Source organism: Vicugna pacos, unplaced genomic scaffold, assembly GCF_048564905.1.
Source record: "Vicugna pacos unplaced genomic scaffold, VicPac4 scaffold_19, whole genome shotgun sequence".
NCBI lineage: Eukaryota > Metazoa > Chordata > Mammalia > Artiodactyla > Camelidae > Vicugna > Vicugna pacos.
In genome coordinates this window covers 73,161,165-73,186,461 of record NW_027328740.1, presented here as the reverse complement: position 1 = coordinate 73,186,461, position 25,297 = coordinate 73,161,165, and the positions used below count along the sequence as shown (strand labels likewise).

Sequence of the window (25,297 nt, the reverse complement as noted above, 5' to 3'; positions counted from 1 at the left end):
GGAAGAAACCATCCAATTCTCAGAAGAAATCTTGAGGACTATGTAAACTGGATCTGAGATGTCTAGTCTTTTAACATTATTCATGAAATCATATTACCAAGTCTTAAAACTACCTGATAACCCACAGTGGTGATACTGATCATAACAGCTACCATCACGTATCGAGCTCCGGCTAGGACTGCTCTGTTCTGACATCTCTACCCCTAAGGCCTCACCAGGCAGAGAGCACTAAATTCGGTCATTTATGAGCATCTCGTGTAAGTCCTCCATTTGTGCTTCTCACTCTCCCCTCACCAGCTCCTCTGAGGGAAGCACTGTTATCATCTTCCCCACCCGCAGATAAGGCCACTGAGGCACAGACACTAAACCCGTTCCAGGCCACATTGGAATTAAAGGACGTCTGTATTTCTGCTGTTTTGCTTTTGACAAAGGAATCTGAGATATCAATTCAAAGCAGACTGTTAAATAATCAAGTCTGTCAGGTCTTCACCTCAAAGAGCAGATACTATAAATTCCTGATGTAGGATGAGGCTGCCGTCACAAACTGACTCAGCTTGAAATTAATATCCAAGATGAAGCAGCGGATACACGTAAATATTCACGATTGTCAAGTCTGCCCACGGGTCTGGGCCCTTCACTGCCTGAAAGGGGGTGAAATCCCCACCCGTGTCTGGGAGGGAAGCGCGGCTCTTCCCGGGCTCACCCAGGCTTCATAGGCTATTTACCCCCACAGACTAGCCTCAACGGTTAAAAGCTCTCAAGATTTTTACACCAGGCAAAACTGAAAGACATTTCTGTAGATGGAGCACTTTCTCAGGCTTAAATTTTTTTGCCTACACTCAGCCAGAGGGAGAAAAGAAACAGGACTCTACAAAGTCCTGACCCTCACCACTCACAGGAGTAGAATGACCACAGCAGAAGATGGCCCTTCACATTGCAGGATGTGAACAAAATAAAGATGCCCCAACAACAGGCACTCCCAGACACAGCGCTCAGCAGTCTTCTGCACAATCACAGTTGTGCAGCCCTCAACACCTTCTATTTCCAGAACACTTCATCAGCCCAAAAGAATCCCCCTATCACTAGCATTCACTCCGTAATCCCCCTCCACCCAGCCCCTTCCAACCATCACCTGCTCTCTGCCTCTGCATGTGCCTTTTCTGGGCTTTTCAGATCACTGAAATCAACAATATCTGGCCGTTTGTGTCTGCTTCCTTTCAATTAACATGCTGTTAGCAAGGCTTGTATATTTTGAAGTGGCATCAGCATCTCTTTATTTTTTATTTTTTTTGGAAACGTTAAAGATTATTAGAAGGTGGTAAGTACTATCAAAAAGAGTAGAGTGGAGCATAAGTGATTGTGTTTCAAAGGGAAAAGTGTGGGTTGAACAGTCAGGGTGGACTTCCCAAAACAGGTGGCATTTTTCATTTTCCTCTTTTTTTTTTCTTTTTTATTCACTCTTACGTGTGAATAATGTTCCACTACATGGAGATACTACATTCTGTTCATCCATTCAGCAGCTATGTATGGACGAGGTCCAGAAGAATGAGTGTAAGGGGTGACTAGCATGGATGGCATTTAAGCAAAGGGCAAAATGTGTTTTCAAAAAAAAGCCAACAAACAGAGGCGCAAGGAAATTCAGTGCGTTTCTGAGCAAAGTGCTTGCTTGCTTCGGCAGGACTACCGTGCAGGGCTGGGGCGGATATTGGCAGGAATCACGGTGAGGGAGTCACCTGAGAAGACATCCCACTGCAAGCAGCTCAGCCAATCCTCCTCCCTCATCCTGTATTGTTAGAGCAATGTTTCTAGTTTCTCTTATTTCAATTAATAGCATTTAACTGCACGTCTGATCATCACCATCAGACCACATTACCTCCAAGTCACAGAAAGTCATTCACTGACCGGAGCAGCACCAGGACATAATGGTGATGGATTAGGGAGTCCTGCAGCATTCCAGCCTGCAGGCACAAACCCCACATGTGCCCTGGTGATGTCCAGAAAATAAAATGCATGGAAATATCTCACTGCTGGAACACGACAGCTGCCCTCAAATTGCCCGAAAATCATGCTGGCAAAGCACTACTCAACCTTCTCAGTACAAAAAAAAAAAAAGCTAAGAAGGCAAATTTAGGCTCTTCCATTGAAAACCAGCAGCCACCACTGCCAGTATTTGAGCTGGAATGCTCCTGACTTTGAAAACCACTGCGCAGTTCCTTTTCAAACGTGAAACTCATAAATATATACCACGTAGATGATATTGCAGTAGGATTTTTCTTTTCAAAATTTCCAGTTGCAAAATTAGCACAAGAAAGTTTATGTTTAGGCTTTAAAAAAAATCAATTATCCTCCATTTTCTTAATTTTGAACTGATTATTATTTTATAAATGGAGCTATGGTGCGTATTTAAAACCTTTTGATTTCTGAAAACAAGACGTTTATGACCTCACTATTTCAGAGCAAACTTTAACGATTCTTTGAGAGGTGGGGCCTGGGGTGCTCACTAACAGCTCTTTAAATACTGACAAGGATGTGCTATTAAGTAATACAAAGGCTCTAAGTCCACATTAGCTCAGAAAGCAAAGAAACCACACCAAAGACTTCCTTAAATATTTTATATATTCCTATTCTTTTGAATATTAAAGCTCTTAAAACATATGATTTTTTTTGAAAAAGACAACAGCTGTAATAATTTTCCTCTCACCAAGAAAGCAATCTTTATCAGGAATAAAAACCCCTATGGAAATCGAAATGACAGGACGTTTCTAGCTAAGTGAACACCCAGATCTGAACACAAACCTAAATCCTATCAGATCTCACTCGAAGGAGCTCTACAAAGGCCTGGGCAACCCTGGAGATTAGCTCTTTTGTTCCAAATGTTGGCTGAGCTAAGATAATCACACTAGGCATGGAAAGAGAGAAGAGGAATGTCCACCTGGCAGCCTCCATCAGTTTTCTTCCAGCCACAAGGTGCCTCTAGGGCAGCCCCGCTAACAAGTCCCCCATAAGAAAAGCCGGCATCCACACTGCCCCTGCCGTCCCCAAGTAGCCCCGAAGCCCATATCCCAGCCTGTGAATGGTCTTCAAATGATCCCCCAGTTGGTGGCACCCTCCACCTCTTCCCCGCTACACACACACACAAAGCCACGACAGCCTTCCCAAAGCACAAATTTGATTACATCAACCCCACTTCAAACAGTTCAGAGGCTCCCTGGTAGAGTTCTAGCCCCACCCCAGACCCTGCTCGCCCAGCCTCATCTCAGTACATAGGTCCCCAGTGACCTCAGGAGCCCCCTGACCTGCTCCTACTTCCCACTTGCCTCCAGGTTCATTTTGACTGTTTCCCAAGGAAGCCTTCCCTCCCTCCAACCTCCACAATTTGTTCCTCTCTTCCTAGAACATTCTAGGCTAACTGACAACGCTAAGCTCTCAAGAAGCAAATACATTTTGCTTATTTATGTGGCTACACTCTCTCTCCCCTAGACTCACTGAAGTGCACGTGTTATGAATAAATGAATGACGGGTTGGATCTCAAAGGGACAGACATACCTGCTCTCACCCGTCCCGACCCTTTTGTCTGTAGTATATCAGAAGCAAAACCAGAAGTACCTTCCCTGAGGGTCACTTCTGTTGACACCCTTCACTGCCTACTGTGTCAGTTCTAGTAAAACTCAACTTCTTCCAAAGCCCTACACCCCGGACTCTCTCCAGTGTCCTCCCCAGCAGGGACTCCCTCCACCCTGGACCGCACAGGGCACTCTCCCCGGGTCCCCACGCCAAAAGCCTCCAGGCCTCTGCCCGGGCTGCACCTGCGACCTGAGCCACATTCTTGACTCCTTCTCTTGGCTGACTCTTACTCTGTCCTCACAACTGAATGTACAGCCCATTTCTTCCAGGAAGTCCTCTCTGATAATGTCCTTTAGGTCTTGTCTGGGCTCTATCTATAGCAGCAGTACATGGTGACCAACTGGGTGTTTGCCCGCTCCTTTGAGACCACGAACACTTGGGAACCACGTGGGAAGGAGTGAGAGATTACAAGACAGGTGGGGGAATCAAAAAGCAGAAATCACAGCCCAAGTCCCAAATTCAAGGATACTTTCTCAGAAAAAAGTATAAACTATTTCACACGTGTGCCATTTGGCTACTATTTTTGTGGCTTGTGGACAGCAAGAACTTGGTGTTCTAGCCCAAAACCCAGGTTACATGCAAAGAAATGTATATATTCTTATCCAAAGGAAACCAGAGCTGCTCAACAACAGTTTTCATTTAGAACTGAAAGGAAATTTGATAAAGGCAATCTCTCTCTCTCTCTGCTTTCTTTTCTGGAATCATATAATTTTAGAAGTATTTGCGTGACTAACAGACGGCTACAGCCCGTGATTCTGCACTGAAGTGTTTGAGGCTGAGGAAGCCTAGATTACATTCACTCTGTAAATGCAATCACACCAACACACTGATAGGTGCCGTGAGTGGTGGAGCTGATGTTCCAAAGCAGGCAACATTATTCTGTAAGAGAACTCTAAATAGAAAGTAAGAAATGCAATGTCCTGTACTCAATTTCATTTGCTATATGGGCCATTAACTGATAGTATATCTTGACTAATGAAACCCAAAAATAAATTGTCAACTTCGATTTTCTTCATCTGACCGTTTTATGCTAACATCGGATATTAAACTCTCACTCCATATGGAAAGCTCAGGCCTACGCTGCAGCACAGTTACATCCCGTGGAAGAAAGCCGACCAAGGGAGAACTGGAGAGTTTCCCTTCAGAAGCTGCAAAGTCTGGTTTTGCACCTGTACACCATTTGCAACCACGTCATCATCAAAGGAGTTAGACGTTACCTCTCTGGGACGAAAATCACTGCGTGCTTCAGAACCATCAAAGAATGCTGAGCTTTGTGAAACAGTCCAGAGGCGCTTAAATCATACTTTTTCTGAAAGGCTCCAAAACTGACCCACTTCACCATTCCAGGTATAACAGGGAAGTACTGGAAACAGTAGAGAGAACATGCCCTTGAATTCTGACAAGGCTCTGCTTGAATCCTGCTACAGCATTTACTAGTCGCTAAATGGACCAATTCTTTAACCCCTCTGAGAAGGCTTCCCAATCCCCAAAAGGGGGCTGCCACCGCCCACCTGGGAGGCATGGATGTGAATGAAACACGCAAGTGGGGCGGCCAACTGGTACCTGACACGGGGCCTGGCTAGTTTCCCTCCGCTGCCCTTCTCCCCCTTTAAACTTGCACTGATCCCCCGGTAACGATCAAGCCCCCGGAACAGACTGCCCGTATCTTCTGTGTATCCCTGGATACATGCCTTACCCTTAGGAGGCCAGAAAAACAACTGCCTCCTCCCAAGTCACTAACAATGTTCTTAAGAGTCTGGGTATTTTTAACTCTATTTTTCAGGGAGACTATTCCAGAATTTTGCAAGCACCATTCTCCAGGTTGGCTCCCCTCCCAGTGCCCATCCCTTCTCACCTCAGATCCTCTGTCTGACTGCCTTCTGTTCATGGGAAAGCGAGTCCGGTAAGGTGGGGCTCCCTAGGCCTCCCTCCCTCCCTCACAGGTGATTGTGACTAACTTCTCCCCACTCCTCACTGCAACTCTAGCTTCTGAGGAGTCTACCCTCCCGTACCCTGCAGCCTCTGCACCTTCCCAAGACGCACACGTGGCCACGACCCTCCCTTCAGATTTCTTCCTGGCTGGCCCTGCCCAGCCCCTGGCCCCTTAAGGATAACTGGCATTGCTTTGAAAATGGCAAACGCCACTGACTGACACACCAGAGCTGTATGGTCTGGGCTTTCCTCCAACCAAGACACAGCCCTGCCCCCCTCAGTCTCAGTCTGCAGCTCTCGAGATGATCTAATTCACATGCAAGGCTGTGAACACCAGCTAAGAATGACGACTCCCAACGTGTATCTCTAGTCCGGCTCCTTCACCTGAGCCCCAGGCTCATCGACCCGAGTGCCTCTTTGAAGTCCTAATTTGGATGACAAATGGCATCTTAAAAATGCCTCATGTCCACCATTTACTCTGGAATTCCATTCCTATCAGGTATCTCCCAGACTCCCCATTTTAGTAACAGCCCCAGCACCCACCGAGGTGTCTGAGGACACATTCAATTTCCACTGTTCCCTCCCCCAGGCCCTGCCCTGGAATCAGTCCTGTTATCTCCATCAATAAGCCCATCTCAAGTGTAGTTCTGTAGGGACCATGGCCGGAAACACACAAGCTCACAGCATGGTGCACTAACAGTCCTCCGTAGGGTGCTCCCTGGATGGGGAGGCATCTCCTGCCGCTGTTCACCTCAGAAGGCAGTGGATTCTCACACAGGAGGCCCAGGAGAAGGGACTCAAGGTTCTCCCATGGTCTGAGCTTTGAAGGGCCCGAGGTCTGGGGGAGCTCCTAATTAGCAGACACACTTGCCAATGAGCAGATGAGGATGGGGGAACCCACGCAAGGCTGTTATCACTTCAACTCATGGGCTCTCAGGAGCCATGGGAAAGGCCTGTGTCCAGTGTACAGCCCAGCCATCACAGATCCCAGCCTGCATTTGCCAACCCGGACAGCCTAGACTCCATCTACTTGCGACACTTACTTCTGTTCTGTTCCCCACCCAGAATGTGATGGACTCATTCAGATATTCTGGCCTGTCTCAAGCGAGACAAATTCAGTGAAAAATGAAGTGTCCACATTTGGACCAGAGCATGAAAGGAGAAACAAGGCCTCATGGTCAGCATGATGGTGGTGGCCAAACAATTCCACCAGGTGAGATGAACCAGGGTAGGGTTGAGAATCCAAGGTCCTGGGTTGGACAAATCATCTTCCTTCATTGTTGACTGGGGTGTTGGGGACTGACTACCACAAACTAACGACACGTTAGGGGGCCCACGTGGTGGGCGTCAGCTGCAACAGAAACGGATTCAGCTCTTTACTGCCAACATGGGTTAAAAGTAAAGGCCGAGGCAGGAAGGTCTGCACGGCTGCTGAGGCAAACCACAGACCCAGCTCTGAATGCCCACTGGCTGGAGCAGAGAGGAAGCTACGGCCCTTTTAGCAGTCCCTTTGCCCAACAGATCCAGGTAAGCCAGCTACTTAGGAGAAGGCCATGTTGTCCTGATACTCAGAAAAACCAGCCTCGTAAAGGGAAAAAATAGTGGCATGGATTTTAGACCCAATTCTGCCCATTTATGAAGGCAAAGTAAAGTAAATGGCACGGGGAAGTTGAATGCAAAAAAAAAAAATTAAAGAATCAAACGGTGACCGCTTCCTCCAACAGCGTCCCCTGCAGCTGTCACCTCCGTGGCGGCCACATCCTCACCAGTGACCGCCGGCCAGGAAGCGACGTCACGCACGTCACAGAGTGACAGCCAGGAACCGCGTGCTGAGCACGTTTGTGTAAAAGCAGGAATCGAGCAAAATGCTGCAGAGTTTGACCTTACAAGTTTAAATACTCCATGAAAAGAATCCCTGAGCAGCCGACTAAATCAATTCACATCTTACTTCTTCAAAACAATGAAACAAATTTAATAAGGGTGCATTTGTCACCAAATAAAAGGAGGACCAAACATGTTCCTCAAAAGCAAGGATTTCAACATGTATCAAACACCAGTGGGTGATGAGCTAACAAAGCAAATATTCCAAAAAATTAGAGAATAAAAAATGACTAAGATAATAGATGGATCAAAACAGCTGTTAAGTTGTTGCTTTTTAAAGCGATGGAGACTGTACGGAGGGCAATCTGGCTATTTCAAATGCAGGGTGTGCACAGCCCACATTTTCAGAAGCAACAACATACTCACTGGGCAGTACAAGTGAAAAAGGAGTAAAGAAAAATGAAAAGAGGAACAAGAGAAAATTAGAATCACACAAGAACAAAAATAATTTTGACTGCATGTACAAGAATTTATGTGAGTGTGTGAGGCCAGGGACGCGGGGATGGTGAGGCCCAACCTCACCTCCTGCTCAAGGGAAAGCAGGGGCCTGAGGGGAGCGGCGCTGCCGGGGGACCACAACGTGTTCAGCTCCCCTAACCAAAATTCGACCTATAAGCTTCAAGGCAGCTTTTGAGCTACAAATTATTGTCGCATTTCAGTCTGGACCGTTTTACTCACTTCCACCAAGAGTAGCAGGAGAGAATGAGGCTCTGCTCCTGCACCAAAGCATTGTTTAAAAAATTAATGACTGTGGAATAGTAAAAGAAACAATGGAGTAAAAGTGACTGGAGGAGAATGTGCTTGACCCGAGCTCACCGGCCGCGTTATCTCAATGACGTTCAGATGCTGGCTGAGCCCTTATTGTACCAGAATAGACAGACCCACAAGGAGGCAGGTTTAATGCGCTGAACCACTGTGGGCTAAGTACACATCCGGCTACTCCGCCAAGTCCCAAGGGCAGACTTCAAAAGGCAAAAACAAGCTGGCATTCTCTGGTGGGTCTGCAGACTCAGAGACAAGCATTTGTTGAGCAAAAATGTCACCAGTGCCTCCTATGACAAAAGAAGTGGCACTGGCGTGGGGGCTGGGGCAGGGCTCCAGGCTTCCACTGCTCACTCACCAGTCTGTCCAGGGGGAGAAGGTGGTCCCTGCTTAGGTTTCGCTGATGCACCTACTCGACTAATGTCTGGGGCCTCAGCAGGAGTTGACAGATGAGGTGAACGGAGCGAGACTCTGTGTAGCACGGTGCTGGGAGCTATGCCCTCAGCAGTGCCCAGGCTCCTAAACATGCCAGCTCATCTCCAAGAAGCAGATGGGGAGTGCGGGCATGTAGATCACAGGGCCCTGTGAGGACAAGTACAGATCATGGCCACGACATGCCTCTCCTCTTCCTTAAGCCATAGAGGTATTTCTGGGGAGGAACAGAAAATTCATCCAGAGCCTGCTAGGTGGGCTCTCGCAGGTGGGACTAGTTTCCCCTGTGCTTCTCACTCACAGGGCTGGTCTAGACATTCTTTTTATTAATTCCCTAGCATCTTCTCCTCCAACTTACCAACAACCAGAAAGTAGGATCTGATCTTAGGTAAGTTCAAGAATCACAGAGCACCACCTCCAAACGGGCCCGGTAGCACATGCCAGGTCTTCTGACCGCCACCTGTGGGACCACCATGAGCCCTCTCCAGACTCAAGGACCGAGGCCGTAGGCCGGGGGGACACAGCTTCCCTCACTCACCCCAGCAAAGGGGGACCACGTCTCGGCAAAGGCATCTCACCCTCTTCAGCCCGAGGGAAAACATGATAGATATACGGGGAAACAGAGCAGAAGGTGGGGGGTAGGCAGCCCAGAAGAGCTCATCTGTACTTCCGAGGCAAAGTGGGGCCATTGACTTAATCACAGGGACAAAGTGGGAATGAACATTTCCCTGCTCTGTCCCATACACCGTGATACGCCTTTCCCTGCATAAGGAGTTCATTCGGAAGTCCCTGGCGGTGTTTCTGATGTCCTAACTTGGCATGGTGGCTGTCGGGCAGGAAGAGAGGGCCTGAGCTGAAAAGGTGCTGGGCCTGGGAGGCAGGTGACAGCGGCTCCAGCCGCAGCTCAACCAGCGCCTCGTTCTGCCTCTCGGGGCTCAGCATTTCATCTATAAGCAAAGGGATGAGCATGTACCAGGACAGGCTGCGCAACAGAAATGAAATGAGAGCCATGTAAAGAAAGTTTCCCAGTTGCCACGTTTAAAATTTGAAACAAAGAAACAAACCAACAAACAAAAAACAAATACTAGAATGTGATTTTAAGAACAGATCTTACTTAATCTACTGTATGTAAAATACTATTATTTTGACATGTAATCAATATAGGAAGTAGAGAGATAGTTTATGTACTTTTACTAGACAAGCCTCAGCGTCTGATGTGCATTTGACCTACAGTACATCTCAGCTGAGTCCAGCCTCCTCCCCAGTGCTCCTAGCATCAGTGGCTTTGGCTACTTTATTGGACAGCAACTCCAGGGATCCCACCATGTTCCTGGCTGTAAAGCGGGAGTAAGTGTCCACACTAACCCTAAAAGGATCTCTCTGAAATAAAGGCGGATTCACTTTGAAATGTCTGGAAACCGGCGGGCTGCACCTCCCTCCCCCCTTGGCTACAAGATTGACTTCTTCCTTGCTGATCCCTTTCTGGATGTAGGGAAGCAATCCAGCACACAGCCAAGGTGGACTGGCTTCCAGGTTAACTTACCTGCTGTCTGTGTCCAGTCCCATGAAGTCCTCCTTCTCAAACGGGATGCAGGGGAGGGGGATCTTGTCCCCAGAATTCTTGGGGCCACCATCCAGCCACTTGGACTTGAGCAAGATGAAGAGTGACTCAGTGAAGTCCTCGATCCTCTTCTCCACCACCCTGCAGTACTCTTAGATTGAAGGCAACGTCGGTGCGCGGCTGCTCGGCTACCTCCCCATGCTGCACAAAGACAAAAAGCTGAGAGTCATTAAGCGATGTGCCATACAGCTCCTCTGCATGTGGAGCTTCTCGAAGGCCTTGGCAGAGAGACATTCGGTAATGGTGAGAAGGCCCACGACCTTGGGGTGTTTCTGGAAGACGCTCTACCGATTCTCGGGCACATAGCGGTGCCTGTAGTGGATACAGAGTGTCCACTGGGAGCCACAAGGGCTGATATGGCTAACCGAGGTGAGTAGCTGATAGATGCAAAAGAAATTCTCCTCTGAGATGATCTCTATGGATTGGACCACAACGGGACGAGTCTGGTGGTCCTCAGCACACTGCACGTAGTCAGGGATGCTCATGTTGCAGGCCCTGCCGAGAGGGGAGAGGAGATCGAGGTACATTCTCTGCTGTGTGCTACGGGCCCATCTGGGTTGCGGTGACCTGGTGTGTACCAGCCAGAAGACAAGGGAAGCCAAAGCAAATCCAAGGGTACAGTTTGTCCTCAGAGTCTGCATATGGCTACTGTAGCTCGGATCACATTACCCAGCTTTTGGTCTAGGCTTCCTGCCTCTGCAGAGAAAGGTCATTTCTTATTTTCTATTTCCAAGCACCTAGCAAGGCCCTGATGCAAAGTCACTGCTCAAAAATGCTGAATAAAGAAATGAACAAAGGAAATGCTTCCCCAACCCCCTTCAGCAGAATATAAAGAGAAGGACCACAGTAGGATCAAAAGATCTGGATTCCTATTCAATTTATTTGAACTCCTAAGCTTCATAATAATGGATAAGAAAACTTGCCTTGGGGTAGAGGGTACTGTTCATTGGTGGAGCACATGCTTAGCATGTACGAGGTCCTGGGTTCAAACCCCAGTACCTCATTTTAAAAAATCAAACAAATAAATACACCTAATTTCCCTCCTGAAAAAGTATTTTTTAATTCAAAAGTCAAAAAACACCTTGCAATTGACACAACATTGTAAACTTGACTATACTTCAATTAAAAAAAAAGCCTTGCCTTACAAGAATATATCTGGATTACGGATGTTTGAAAATGTAAAATGCATAGGGTACCACCTGCATAAAAGGAGGTGACTGTACACATGTTCTATCCCTCCTTTATGAGTTATACTTCCTTTGGGGAGGTTATAACCTCTCAGAGCTAATTTTCTCAGATTAAAAAATATAAATATTACCTGATTCTCAGTACTGCTGAAGAATCAGATAACTCTATGAAAGCATCTGACCCACAGAGTTTACTCAATAAATGTTTGTTGAATGAATGAATAAACAAGCAAAGTGAATGCTGCTCCCTGCCACAAACCATCATAATGGTACTGCCTGGAAATCCCAAGCCCACGTTCACCCGACTCTGCATTAACAATGTGGGTGACCTGGACAGGCCTGCGTGCTTCACGAAGCCCCAGTTTAATCGTGAATAGAAATAAGGGCAATAACACAAACCTCAAATTGTTAGCGAGTCAGTAATGAATTGTACCCCAACACTGCATGATGGAACCATTAAGAAAACTGGGCAAAGGGTCCATAGGCCCTCTCCATATAATCTCTTACTACCACATGGGAATCTACATTACATCTCAAAATTAAAAGTCTAATATTTTAAAGAGGTTATCGAGGTTAGGTGAGCTCACTGTCTCAAATAAGGAACACACAGTACAAATAGGACAATGCCCAGCCCATGAGATACACTCAGTTAACATTCCCACTGAGCCCACTAGTCCCTCCAACTTCAGAGCAAGAGGATGGGTCCTCGTGGCAACAGGCCACAGCACCTGAAGCTAACAAAGCTAATGGTGTCCACTTAAAAGAGCCCCTGTCACCACCCTTGTTCTAATTTTCTATTTGTAATTTTTTTCTTTTCATTAAATTGGAACTCCAAATTGCATAGAATTCTTACCAGATATCATGATGGCAGCCCTTCAAAACCTGACCACAGAGATCATGATGGCAGCCCTTCTTGGTGAAACAATAAAATGAAAAGCCATTTCCACAAGACCTCTGTGTAAATCTACTAGGGAACTTCATCCTGGACTGAGGAAGAGGACTGGGGAGTAGGGGGTAAACTGGGACACGGAGAAATATGGGCCACCTGTCCCACAATGGACTTTAGACTCACCCTCACCCTCCAGGAACTTCTAAATACACACAGACAGAGTGCTATGGACAAGAATTTTTTTTAAACAAATCCCTGAATCCCTAGCAGATCTTGTTTCTACCGAGACACAAATATCTTATTTGTATAATGTTTCACAGAAGCCTTAAAATATTATCACCCCAACTTGACACATCAAGAAACTGAGGTAGAGAAGTTTATCACATTCTACAAGATTAGAGAGAGGCCACGTCAGACACCGTATTTAAATCCAAGTCCCTGCTCCGTTGCTCACACTAGAAAGTGTCACATACTGCCTCTTTCCTGCCCTCTCCCTGCAATAAATCTCTGAAGAGTCTTTTCTGTGTCACCTGCAATCAAAATCACATCAATTTTTCACAAAGAGCTATGTCACTCCTTGGAGGACATACCAAAATCTAAAGGGTTGGGTTGAGAGGAGATATTTGCATTTTCTGTTTCTCAAAGGAAACATGGCTTTAAAAGAAACTGAAAAGTATTTATCTAGTCTAAGCGCTCATTGTGCACAGAAAGAAACGGAGGCTCAGAGGAGAAGAGGAAAGGGCGTTATTAACAAATATTGCCTCAGCGCAGCACTAAGCCAGCCCTGGGCACTTCTGGGGGAGGATCTGGAAGGCCCAGGAAAATGAGTGTTAGAAAATAGAAAGAGAAGAAGAATATAAGGTCCAGTCTCTACACCACCATACCATGAATTTCCACCAAATTACCCAGTATGGGTGCAGCCAATAGTAAGGTTGTCTAAACAGGTTATTGAAACCTGGAATTCTCAACCATAGTGGAAATTCCAGCATTTACTGTGCTTTTTTCCCAGTTCAATTATCAATTCAGTGGGCATTCTGTACCAGGGACTACACGAGACCTGGAGTTCTCCCAAATAAAGATCTCTATTACCACGTGTGCAAACCACATAAAGACCACCAGAAGAAAAGCGCCCACAGATAAGATGGAATTACTGAAACTGAAAGCAGCCAAAGAGCATATATTACTAGGAAAAATGGTGCTCCTATAAATGGACTCATGGACATAGAAAGCAAACTGTATTTAGCAGGCAGGAAAGGAGGGATTAACAGATACAAATTAGTAAATATAAAATAAATGACAAGGACCTGCTATATAACACAGGGAACTATATTCAATTTCTTGTAATGAGTTATACTAAAAACAATCTAAAACATATGTATATACATATGCATATGTTTATAACTGAATCTCTGCTGTACACCTGAAACTAACATTGTAAATTGACTACACTTAAATAAAAAATAATTTAAAAAATAAGTAAAAATAAAAGCAACGCCATTAAGAAAAAATAAAAGAACACTCTAATCCCCTTAGCTGTAGGTGGTGGAGAATTCTGGTTGAAAACACCAAGTCCACTGGATCACTCCAGCAATGGCTGTCACTCTTTCTGACCATCAGAGAGTCACTTGCTTCACTGAGGTTTCTTTTCTCTTCTGTGAAAGGCTACAGCTGCAACTAACGATGTATAGAATCTCATCATTCACAAGCCCAACAAGTAGTGAGGACTTCCCATGGGCCAGGCTCTGGACAGAGGAAAATATAGGGTCCGAAATATATTCATGGGTAGAAGAAGTTTGTGCCATAAAGACGTTAATTCTTCCTGTTTTGATAGACAGATTCATTGCAATTCTGATTAGAATTCCTACCAGATTTTTCTTGGAATATAACAAGTGAATTTATGGTCAAGATTAGCCAAGAAATTTCTTTAGAACCACCACTGGGGAGGGGTGGATAGGTCATTAATTTCCACTGCTCTTTCTGAAGTGATAAAAACGTTCTGGAATAATAATGGTTGCACAACAGTGAATATGCTAAAAGCTGCTGAATTTTACCATTTAAATGGATGGAATTCATGGTGTGTGAACTATATCACAATAACGCTGTTATATGAAAAAATATTTCTTGACAAATATTTTTCTTTTTATACCACTATTCTGTCCCACAATTTAAGAAAAAAAAAAACCAATACAAACAAAACGGTGCCAGGAGTTCTTTAGGACTGCAATATCCCTGGGTCTCCAAGGCCTCTAGTGATGCTGTTCCTGTTAACACACACTCGCTGGGCTGGGCTAGTTAGGGACTGTAACTGTCTTTTTAAAATCGACGGTCACACGTTTCACCCTTGGAGATGGAAGGAAGGAGGATATCACAGCTTCATGCCTTCAGCTCATTTTTAACAGAACCAAGCCCTGCTTTCACCACTGTTAATCCCTCTCACTATAAAAACACGTGACATCAACAAGCACCGCCATCATAACACCTGAAAGTGTTCAAGATACTTACCTGCGGCAGAAACACTGAGGGAGGAGACAGAAGCTTGCTCAGCACTGATGCTCCCTTTTCCCGACTCCACCAGGTGAAGCTGGGCGCTACAGCCAGAGGCTCTCAGTCCGGGGAGCAGCACACACGCCACTGAGCTGGTCCTGAGGGAGGGTGAAAGGGAAAGGAGGGCAGCCCTAGGGGGGAGGGAAAGGGGGGGTGCGGGCTGCAGCCCCGCTCGGAGGCCAGCCCCAGCACCAGCATAAGCCGCCCCCTCCCGTCCAGGTCCGCAGACCACGCCCACCCGGGAAACAGCCCGCCCATTGGTGGGGACGGGCAGGCGGCCGAGGAGAGGAAGCCCGGGAGGAGAGGACTCGCGGGCGGGAGAGGGGAAGGGGACGCCAGCCGTGGACTGAGGGGATCCCGGCTGCGTGAGAGGTGGCAGGCGCACACCTGGACCTGGACAGCTGTGGCCGGGGCGCCGGGGCAGGTGGTGCTGTCAGAAGGGTCTGGCCAGAGAAATTCAGCTGAACACGGGCTGACTGGCGCCCTTGGGGGCTGTGAAAGGCGGATCACCCTCCCGAAGCCGCCTGAACCCTTTCCCGGGAGCCCCCCACCTTGCACTTCCACAGCCAGAAGCCCCGGCCCCAGGCAGGAACCAAAGGCCTAACGGGCGACAGAGTTGAGAAGCATTTGGGGCCAATCCCCGGCTCGGACATGGAGCTTCGAACCAGGGGACCACCAGGCACCGACAGCGCATGCGCAGGAGGGACATGGATCCTCTCTGGATTCTGCGAGAGAAGGTGGGACAGCGAGGGAGGGAGAAGATGGGAGCGGGTGGAGAAGAGGGGAAAAGTGGAGGGATACAGATGGACAGGAAGAGCAGAGAAGGGATGGGTCTGGATAGGGGAGTGTCGTAGCGGAGTTGGAGAGAAAAAGCTTTACCTCTAGGGCACCCTGAGATGGCAGACCTACCTCTGTACCCTTCTGTAACCGTTCAAGTCCCGCAGCTCATGTTTTACCTCCCTGATCCAGCCCTCCATCAGATGCTTCTGCAGAAACACTACGGGGATCACACCCATTGCCCCCATGCGGAGCTGGGTTTTCTGTTGCTCTGAGAACCAAGCACCCGCAGGTGTTGTCGCTCAGAACTTCCTTGGGAAGAGTACATATTCCCCTTTTACACGCTGGGAAACAGGCAGGAAGGATCACTGCCTTAGCTCCACTGTCCCAGGTGTTGGGCTGGCGGGGAGAGGTGTGGTACAAGATCAGAGCCCCAGACAGAGCAGACTGCCTGAGTGTTGGTGCATAGTCCCCATCCCTCCTGGGTAAACCATACCCCAACCTAGTGGAAACATCAAGGGCTCACAGTGGTTTCCTGGGGGTGGGAGAGCTGTCCTCATGTGAAGGAAAAGTCCAGCTGGGCTAACAAGCTAAGTCACAAATCTAAGTGTGATAAGTGTCGGTTTACTGATCTAAGTTCTGCTGGGCTATCTCGTAAATCTGAAGTTTAGTGTCAGTTTATTGGGCTAACAACCTAACTCGTAATTCCAAGCTCAACAAGTGTCAGTAATGTGAACTATTACAAATTGATAAGCTCCAGTGTACTGATTCCTTGCATTTTGTTCTTTGAGTCTTATTGGCTAATATCCCCTTACTTGTATTGAAGTCTTTAAAACCTCATGTGCACGTCTTGGAGGTGCTCAGAAATTCGGAGCAGAAGCCCCTCTGAGCCCGCCGGCATAATAATTCTGAGTACTCCAGCACTCCGATTGGTGCTTGTTTCTTGGCTGGCCTGTTTCCATAACACTCAGCTCCAGTGCCCTGCTTTCTAGGTAGATAGGAGTGTTACCAAGTCCAAATTCATTCTCCTCAGTGCAGGACAGGCCAATAAGTTTGGAAACCAGATGTTGGGGCTTGGAATAGCAAGTTTCTGTAGACCTAGTTGGCAAACTAATGTTCTGGAAAACCATCTCCCCAAGTCACAATTCAGGCTCCTTTCCTACGCGCTTGGTTGTTGCAAACTTCTTAGTGTAGGAATTCCTTCTTGTTAGAATCCTTTGTTCTTACAGCTATCTGCGTGGGTCAGATCCCTGTAAATCTCCAACAAAACAAACGTTATTTTCTATTCTGCAATTTGCTATCTTTTAATGAATGAAAAAATGTTAAATATCCTTAAAGGTCAGAGCTTCAGAATAAGCTCTCCTGTGTATTTCAGGCTCTAGGCAACAATTTTTTACAAGCAAGATGAAGCCTAGGAGACAGAGCATAGGGTTAAATTCAAAGGAACAGATCTAATATGGAGTCAGATTTGTTCTGTTCTATTACCCGGGCAGAAGCCACTTGAGGATTTAAATCTCTTTAAGTTAAAAATAACTAAAATTTTAAAGGAATTTACATACATAGGTGGGAATGTGCAAAGCATATCTGGAAAAGCACCCAAAAGATAGTAAACAGTGGCATCTCCAGACAGGGCTGAAAGAACAGAGGATGAGGGAAAACTTCTTTCACTTGTGTATTTTTGTGCTCTGTTTGAGTTTTTTTTTTTTAACCTTTTGCTTGCATTTCTTTTTCAGTTAAAATAATGTGTAATGGAGCAAAGGAGTAACTAGCTTAGCAAATACAGCAGCCATGGAATCACTAAGTCATCACTTTTGATTTAAGCCAGAAAGCATTTATTGACTCTCTCCAATGTGCTCAGTCCTGTTTTAAGACTTCTTTTATTATAATAATAATAATAATAATTATTATTATTATTATTATTATTATTATTATTATTATACTATTATTATTTCTAGTACTATTACTATTACTATTATTACTATTATTTTATGAAATAATAACATGGTATACCTCACCCCTGCCCATGACTGGTGGAAAACCAACTGAGTTTTTCTTGTGTTGTTTTCCAAGGAGTAGAGATGAGTTTATAAACAGAACACATCTTCAGGGCAAAACAGGCAGTGTGCATTACCAGCAGGCCAGACAGCAATGAAGGGTTTTCAATTGAGGCGCAAAGAAGCTGAGAGAGAAAGCCTCAAGGACACTACAAAAAGCTGCCCAAACTGCCATCTCCATGGTACTACTGAAATAGGAAAGAACAAATCTGACTCCACATTTGATCTGTTTCTTTGACTTTAACAAAGCCAAGTTAATATGCTCCGGTCTTTTCATGGGTTATGATGTCACAGAGGAAGCGGACAGGTCAACAAGGAACCACTCTGCCGTGATCACGGAGCCGGAGAAAGGGATGGGTTGCAAGATGTATGAAGCAGCCGCAACTGTGCCCGTGCTTCTAGGCAGGTATCCAAAATCGCCTCGACAAGGTGTCAAACATTTGTGCCCACGTCCTCATCAACAGACATGTATTAAAGACAAATGGAAACATATAAAAGGCCAATACCCTTGCTGGGTACACCGTCCAAAGAACAAAGTCTCAGTTTGACAACTGGCCATCTCGGTTCCATGGGATTCATTCTTGGAGAACCTTAAAAACCACTCTTCTGTCCTCAAGAATTGCTGCATATTTGTCCTATCTTTGGCTCAGGGATGCAGCACGTTCAAGTGAACTTTAATGTCTGCACAGATTTGACTGTCTTTCTCCAGGTTCATTTGTCCATTCCAATGAGGCCTGAGCTATGTCCATCCTCCGTAAGATCTATTCCCTCCAGTGACAGTTCATTGAGCCTGCAATTAAAAGCCAAGTGAACAAGACTGTCCTCAGCTAAAAATTTCACCCACCCTTCACTGTTTTCTTAATCTCCTCTCCTGGCTAAGTGCAACAGACTAACACCTCCCTCCACCAAGATTACCAACTATGTCATTTTGTCTCCCCAAAGAGAAAGTAAGGTCCATAATAGAGGAGACAACTACATAGTCACCTCTGAATTCGTAGCATATAGAACTGTTAATAAATAGATCTATGATTATGGCTTCTTTCCTTTAAAACCTTTCTGGTTATTTGAATGAGACCTTGGAAGGGAGGTGTTTGCTGTCCAGTATCTTGATCCACAAGACTCTGGAGGCCTTTTTCAGAATGGCTGTTCACTGATTCATTCAAAACACAACTTATCAATCAAGGAGTATCTGTGCTTTTCTGCCAGGTGTTTGTGGTCACTCTAATGCCAGAACAACTTTAAATTATATCCTTACTTTGGATTTGTTATTTTTCCCCTCTTCCAACAAAATTGACTTTCCTTAATTTCTTGCCTTGAGGAATTTTTTTTTCCTATTTCACCCTTTAGTAAACCAAGATCCTCAGGATGGGCTTGGCCCATAATATGATCCCCCATCCAACTCCTAGTGTCAGAGGCCTGGGGCTCACATCCTGCCCTCCTGTCAAGGCAACTGAAAATCAGTTCAGGATCAAACCAGCACCCCAGGGATTCTAAGGCTCGCATATCTCCCAGAAACCGTGCTTTCTCATTTGTCTTGGCTTCTGAGAATTTTCCCTCACTTTCTTGATAATTAGTTGTGCAGCTTGAAAGATGAGGAAGGAAGGTTTTATTTCTTAATCAGCATTTTAAGGAACTTGTGTAATGAAAGTTTTCACGAGTTTCTAGAACCCTCCATTGCCGAGATAGAAAACACACTAGACATTTTCTAAATTTAGCTCCCATGTGCATTTTTTCTTTGTTTTTGTTTTCTTAACTGTTAACAGACATTTTTTTAATTAAAAAAAAATAAGGCCCCAAAAAGGATAGAACACTGAAGGGGCAATCAAAATTAAAGGGCAAAGACAGAAAAATGATAACTACTCTACAAAGTTAATATAATACATACACTATGTATCAGATCAGCAATTCTCAGTAACAGCTAATTGAAACATGACCATGAGGTAAAATTTCTCTCCTGTCAGTACATGGCCAACAGAAAATACAATTAAAGCAACAAACTAATATCCTAAGTCTGGCGAGGTACAGAAGTCTACAAGCTAAATGTGTCTTCTTCTGGAAAAGAGGAAGACACACCAGCTCTTTTCTGTGGAGCCTGAGCCCACGGGAGGACGGTGAAGTGAGCTCTGTAAGTACCCAATTAGCAAACTGAGTGATGAATAAATAGACGTGAGCTTTGATGACAGAGGTGATACTACTATTCATTTGTCCTGTAAAGTATGACTTCCGTTCAGTGATCAATACTTCGGTGTCCTCAGGAGTTGACATTATTCGAAAATGCACAGCCTGGGCGCAGACCTCCACTTTCAGCTCGTGACACTGCACTTAGATGTCACAAGGGCACCTCCAACTCCACCTGCAAAGAGCTGACTTCACGGTGCTCCTCCAATAGCCGTCCTGCCCAGGGCCTCTGGTCGGGGGCTAAGTTCTCCGTGCCTCTCCCAACTCAGACCCATCACTCACAGATGTGAATGGACCCCTCCTTCAGGGCCCAGATATCCTCAGACACCGAGTCCCACCACCCACACCTGACCTACCAGATACTCACTGGCACTCACTCAGCACTGACTCTGTGCTGGGACCATGCTGCACACTGCAAACGTTATCTCACTGGATCTCCACAACAGTCCTGGGAATTGGGTACATCGCTGCTTCAATTGATTAGATAAATTGTTTCACTTCCTTGAGTGCGTCATTCAAACTGACACGGCTACTGAGCCACAAGCCTGGGCCTGAAAACCACTTGAAAATTGAACACTGCTACACCTCGCAGCCACCCTACTCTGACCCATCACATCACCTCCTGCCAAGCCTTCTAAATGTTTCCAAGCATTCTACAAGACAAAAGTGAACTACGAGAGCACCCCACTCTCCAACATAAAATCTGTCAATGATGGTCCGCTGCCCTTAGGAGAAAGCCCCACCAGGCCTGAGCACAGCCCAACGGCCCAGCATCCGCGTTCCCTGCGCGGCCACGCCGCCTCACCCAGTACGCAGCTCTACACGTGCCTTCTCTAGGACAGGGATGCAGACTCCGCACAACCCAGGGCTTGTCTCACTTGAACAATGATCACCTTCTTCAGTGTTCATCTTCTTCTTTGCTGACCCTCAGAAAAATGTTTTCTCATGATGAATAAATATCTTTTTCCTTATAACTTCCCATCATTGATAATGAGCTCCCCCGAAAGAGAGAAGACCTAATTGTCAGTCTCCTTATCTGTAAAGTGAGATTAACAAGGAAATATGTGAGGTTTTATGAGAAATAATATTCATGTGAGGCTGAGGGACAATTCCATCATACAATAAGCACTCAATATGTGCTTAATTAATATTAATAAGAATATATTGCATTCCAGCAACCTTCAATCAATTTTTAATGACTTTGTCCAACAGACTACTGACAAAATGTTGGACGAACCACTTTGAGCAGATCAGCACAAGCGTACTGGGATAGGTAAGCGCTGACTCCAGTTGCAGCTGCAGCCACCCAGCACTATGGGGTGGGGGCAGTTTGCTCAAGCTCTTACATGTTGCTTGAGCATTTAGTTGTCGTTATTGATTAAAGACAGGTGGGGGTTCTTTAGTCAAAGCACCTGAAACATAAATCTTCAAAGATTGATGCAAATTAGGTTTCAAGAACAACACTCTCATTAGAAATTATTTGAAAATCATAGTCTTAGCTACTCCGCACATCAAAAGGGCATGTTCTTAATGTATCTGACTAAATACACCGGAAGGTTTGTTTAAAAGAAATTACGATGAAGCCATCCTGAATAAGCTCCAGTATCATCTGCACAAAGCCCCACCCAAGGGTCTCATTTCACATTTCCACATAGGTGTTCAGGTAGCTTAACTTGGGTCTTGGTTTCTTATAACACGGGGCGGGGAATAGTTGTGGATAGATTTAAGTAGCAAATATATAACTAGGGTAATTGCTGTTAAGGAATTCTAGAAATAAGAAGATTGATATATAGTCCCACCCATAAGAAACTCAGCATGTCCAATTACAGCAGCATTAAAAATAAAATGAGGGATACATTTAACAAAAGTTTACAAGATTTGTACATTGAACTTTTTGAAGTATCACCAAAATAAATTTTAAAAGATCTACATATATGGAAGACATCCCATTTCCATGGAATGATAGACAGTATTATTAAAAATATTAAGACTCCTCAAAATGATCTACATATACAGTGGAATCCCTATCAAAATTCCAGCTGACTTCTTTGCAAAAATTGAAAAACTGATCCCAAAATTAATATGGACGTGCAAGGGGCCCAGGATAGGCAAAACAACCTTGCAAAAGAAGAGTAAAGTTGGAGGACTCACTTTAAAAGGTACTAAAATGCTATAGTAATAAGTCAGTATGATGCTGGCATAAGTTTGGATAAATAAATCTATGAGACACAATAAAAACCCACGGGGAAAAACTTACATTTACAGACAGTTTTCCACTACGGGGCCAAAAACACCCCATTGAAAGAATAGTCTATTCAACAAATTGTGCAGGGACAGCTGGGTATCTGCAGGCAAAAGAATCAATCTGGAATCTGAACACCCATATTTTATATAACAAATAAAAATTAAAACAAAGTAGATCACAGACAGAAATGTAAAAATTAAACCTATAAACTTTCTAAAAGAAGACACAGTATAAATCTTTGTGGTCCTAGGATAGGCTTTGGTTTCCTGGATACAATACCAAGAGCACAAGTGATAGAAGAAAAAAGCAGATAAACTGGACTTCATCAAAATTAAAACCCTTTTCTTACAAAAGACATCATCAAGAAAGTCAAATGACAGGGGAAATGGGTATCTCAAGTCAGAGAGTGCGTGCTTAGCAAGAAAAATAAAATAAATCATTACATCTAACTACCTCCCCTGTAAAGAAATTGTTTTAATGTTTAAAAAAAATAAAGTGAAAGACAATGTGTAGAATAGAAGAACAATTTTGCAAAACATTTATCTAATATGAGAGTAGCATCCAGGATATATAATGAATTCTTACAACTGAACAATACAATAAAACAGACCCAATTTTTAAATTTACCACGAATTTAGATACATATACAAATGGCCAATAAGCATATGAAAAGATGCTCAACATCACTAGACAAATCAAAATCAAAATGAGATCTCATTTTACACCCACTAGGATGGTTATTACCAAATCATGGACAATAACAAATGTCATTCAGGAGGCAGAGAAACCTCATATGCGGCCAGGGGAAAGGGACAATTGTGCAACTTCTTTGGAGAAGTCTGGTATTTCCTCAAAAGCTTAGAGTTATATGGCTCAGCAATTCCACTCCTATATGTAGAGTCATCCCTCAATACCCTTGGGTGGTTGGTTTCAGGAACCCCACACCCTGGATACCATAATCCAAGGATGTTCGAGTCCCTTTACAATCATCAGCCATCTGGATCCATGTAGTGGAAACTACAGATATGGAGGGCCAACTGTACAGCCAACAGAATCAAAACATATTCTCATAAAAATTTCACATCAATATTCATAGCAGTATCATTCAGAGTAGCCAAAAGTTACTAACAATATCCATCCATCAATGAACGGATAAACACATTTACCAAGAATAGGCCCACAAACTTTTGGTCATTGAAACTTTGACAAAGGAGGTGAGAACATACAATGGAGTAAAGACAGCCTCTTCAGCAAATGGTGCAGGGAAAACTGCACAGCTGCATGTAAATCAATGAAGTTAGACTACTCCCTCACAGCATACACAAAAATGAATTCAAAATGTATTAAAGAATTAAACATGTAGACAAGACACTATAAACCTCTTAGAAGCAACCATAGGCAAAACATGTGACATACATCTCAGCAATGTTTTCCTAGAGCAGTCTACTCAAGCAATAGAAAAACAACCAAAAATATACAAGAGGGATCTAATTAAACTTACAAGCTTTTGCACAGCTATGGAAACAGTAAGCAAAACAAAAAGACAACCAACCTATGGAATGGGAGAAAATATTTGCAATAAATGAAACTGCTAGGGGCTTAATTCCCAGAATATGTAAACAGCTTTTACACTTAATAAGAAAGAAAAACAAACAATTCAATTCAAAAATTGGCAGAAGTCCTAAAGAAACATTTCTCCAATGAAGACGCACAAATGGCCAGTAGGCACATGAAAAAATGTTCAATATCATTATCAGAGAAATGCAAATCAAAACTGCAATCAAATATCACCTCTCACCAGTCAGAATAGCCATCATTGAGAAGTTCACAGACAATAAATACTGGAGAGGCTGCGGAGAATTGGGAACACACCTACACTGTGGTGGGAATGCAGTTTGGTGGAGCCATTGTGGAAAAATTATAGAGGTTCATCAAAGACAAAACCTTGACCTCCCAGATGACCCAGCAATCCCACTCCTGGGCATATATCCAGAAGGAACCCTAATTAAAAAAGACACCTACACCCCAATGTTCACAGCAGCACTATTTACAATAGCAAGACATGGAAACAACCGAAATGTCCACTGACAGATGGCTGGATAAAGAGGTTGTAGCATATTTGTCCAATAGACTACTATTCAGCCATAAAATAATAATAAAATAATGCCATTTGCAGCAACATCAATGGACCTGGAGAATGTCATTCTAAGTGAAGTAAGCCAGAAAGAGAAAGGAAAATACCACATGAGATTGCTGACATGTGGAATCAAAAAAAAAAAAAAGAAAGAAACAAAAAGATAAATTTCTCTACAGAACAGAAACAGACAGAGTCACAGGAACCAAACTGTGGTTACCAGAGGGGGGAGGGTGTGGGAAGGAATAAATTGGGAGTTCAAGATTTGCAGTTACTGAGTATGTAAAGAATAAACAGCAAGTTTATACTGTATAGCACAGGAGAATATATTTAATATCTTATAGTAACTTATGTTTAAAAACAGTATGAAAATGAATGCCGGTATGTTCCTTTTTAACTGAAGTCTTGTGCTGTAGACAAGAAACTGACACAACATTATAAACTGACTAGACTTCAATGAAAATATTTTTAAATAGACTAAAACCAAAAAAAATGGAAAAGGATATTATCAAACAAAAAGAATAAAGTACTGATTCAGGCTACAATATGGAAGAACCTTGAAATTTTATGCTAAAATAAGCCAGACACAGAAAGCCAAATAGTGCCCTTTAAGCTGAACTGTATCTAAGCGTTTATTGTACTACTCCTGTAAATTTTCCAGAGGTTTGAAATCTATCAATATCAAAATAAAATGTATTATGCATTAAAAACTTAAAACGCTTCCTCACAGGAGGGCTTTGATTATTAAATGCAGAAACGCATATAAAGCTCTTGGAAAAACAATTTGCACGTCCACACACAGTCACTGCTGTCACTGCCACTCAGAGGGTGGTGCCAGCGCTGATGAGAGCTGCCTCCACTCGCTCCCCTGCAGAAAGGAGTGAAGGCCTGAGCTCTGACAGGCAGGGTGAGCGTGAACCTGAGTCATACACAGCCACGTTCCAGACTCTGCGTTACCCAACTTTCTTATACAAACTGCAACATGTAATGTAAACACGCTAGAGGGATGTATCTTACAACACAGGGAATACAGACAA

General features: G+C 44.4%; 1 protein-coding gene across 1 annotated transcript in view; it reads right to left on the bottom strand.

Moving 5' to 3' along the window:
• The window catches only part of LOC140693509 (uncharacterized), a 311,246-nt gene that overhangs the window by 81,533 nt on the left and 204,416 nt on the right, over nucleotides 1-25,297 (bottom strand). Inside the window, exons 11-12 of the mRNA XM_072957329.1 lie at nucleotides 14,831-14,970; nucleotides 10,175-10,393 (exon numbers count right to left, since the gene is read on the bottom strand). Coding sequence (XP_072813430.1) covers nucleotides 10,175-10,393; nucleotides 14,831-14,970 — 359 coding nt within the window. The remainder of the gene's footprint in view (nucleotides 1-10,174; nucleotides 10,394-14,830; nucleotides 14,971-25,297) is intronic.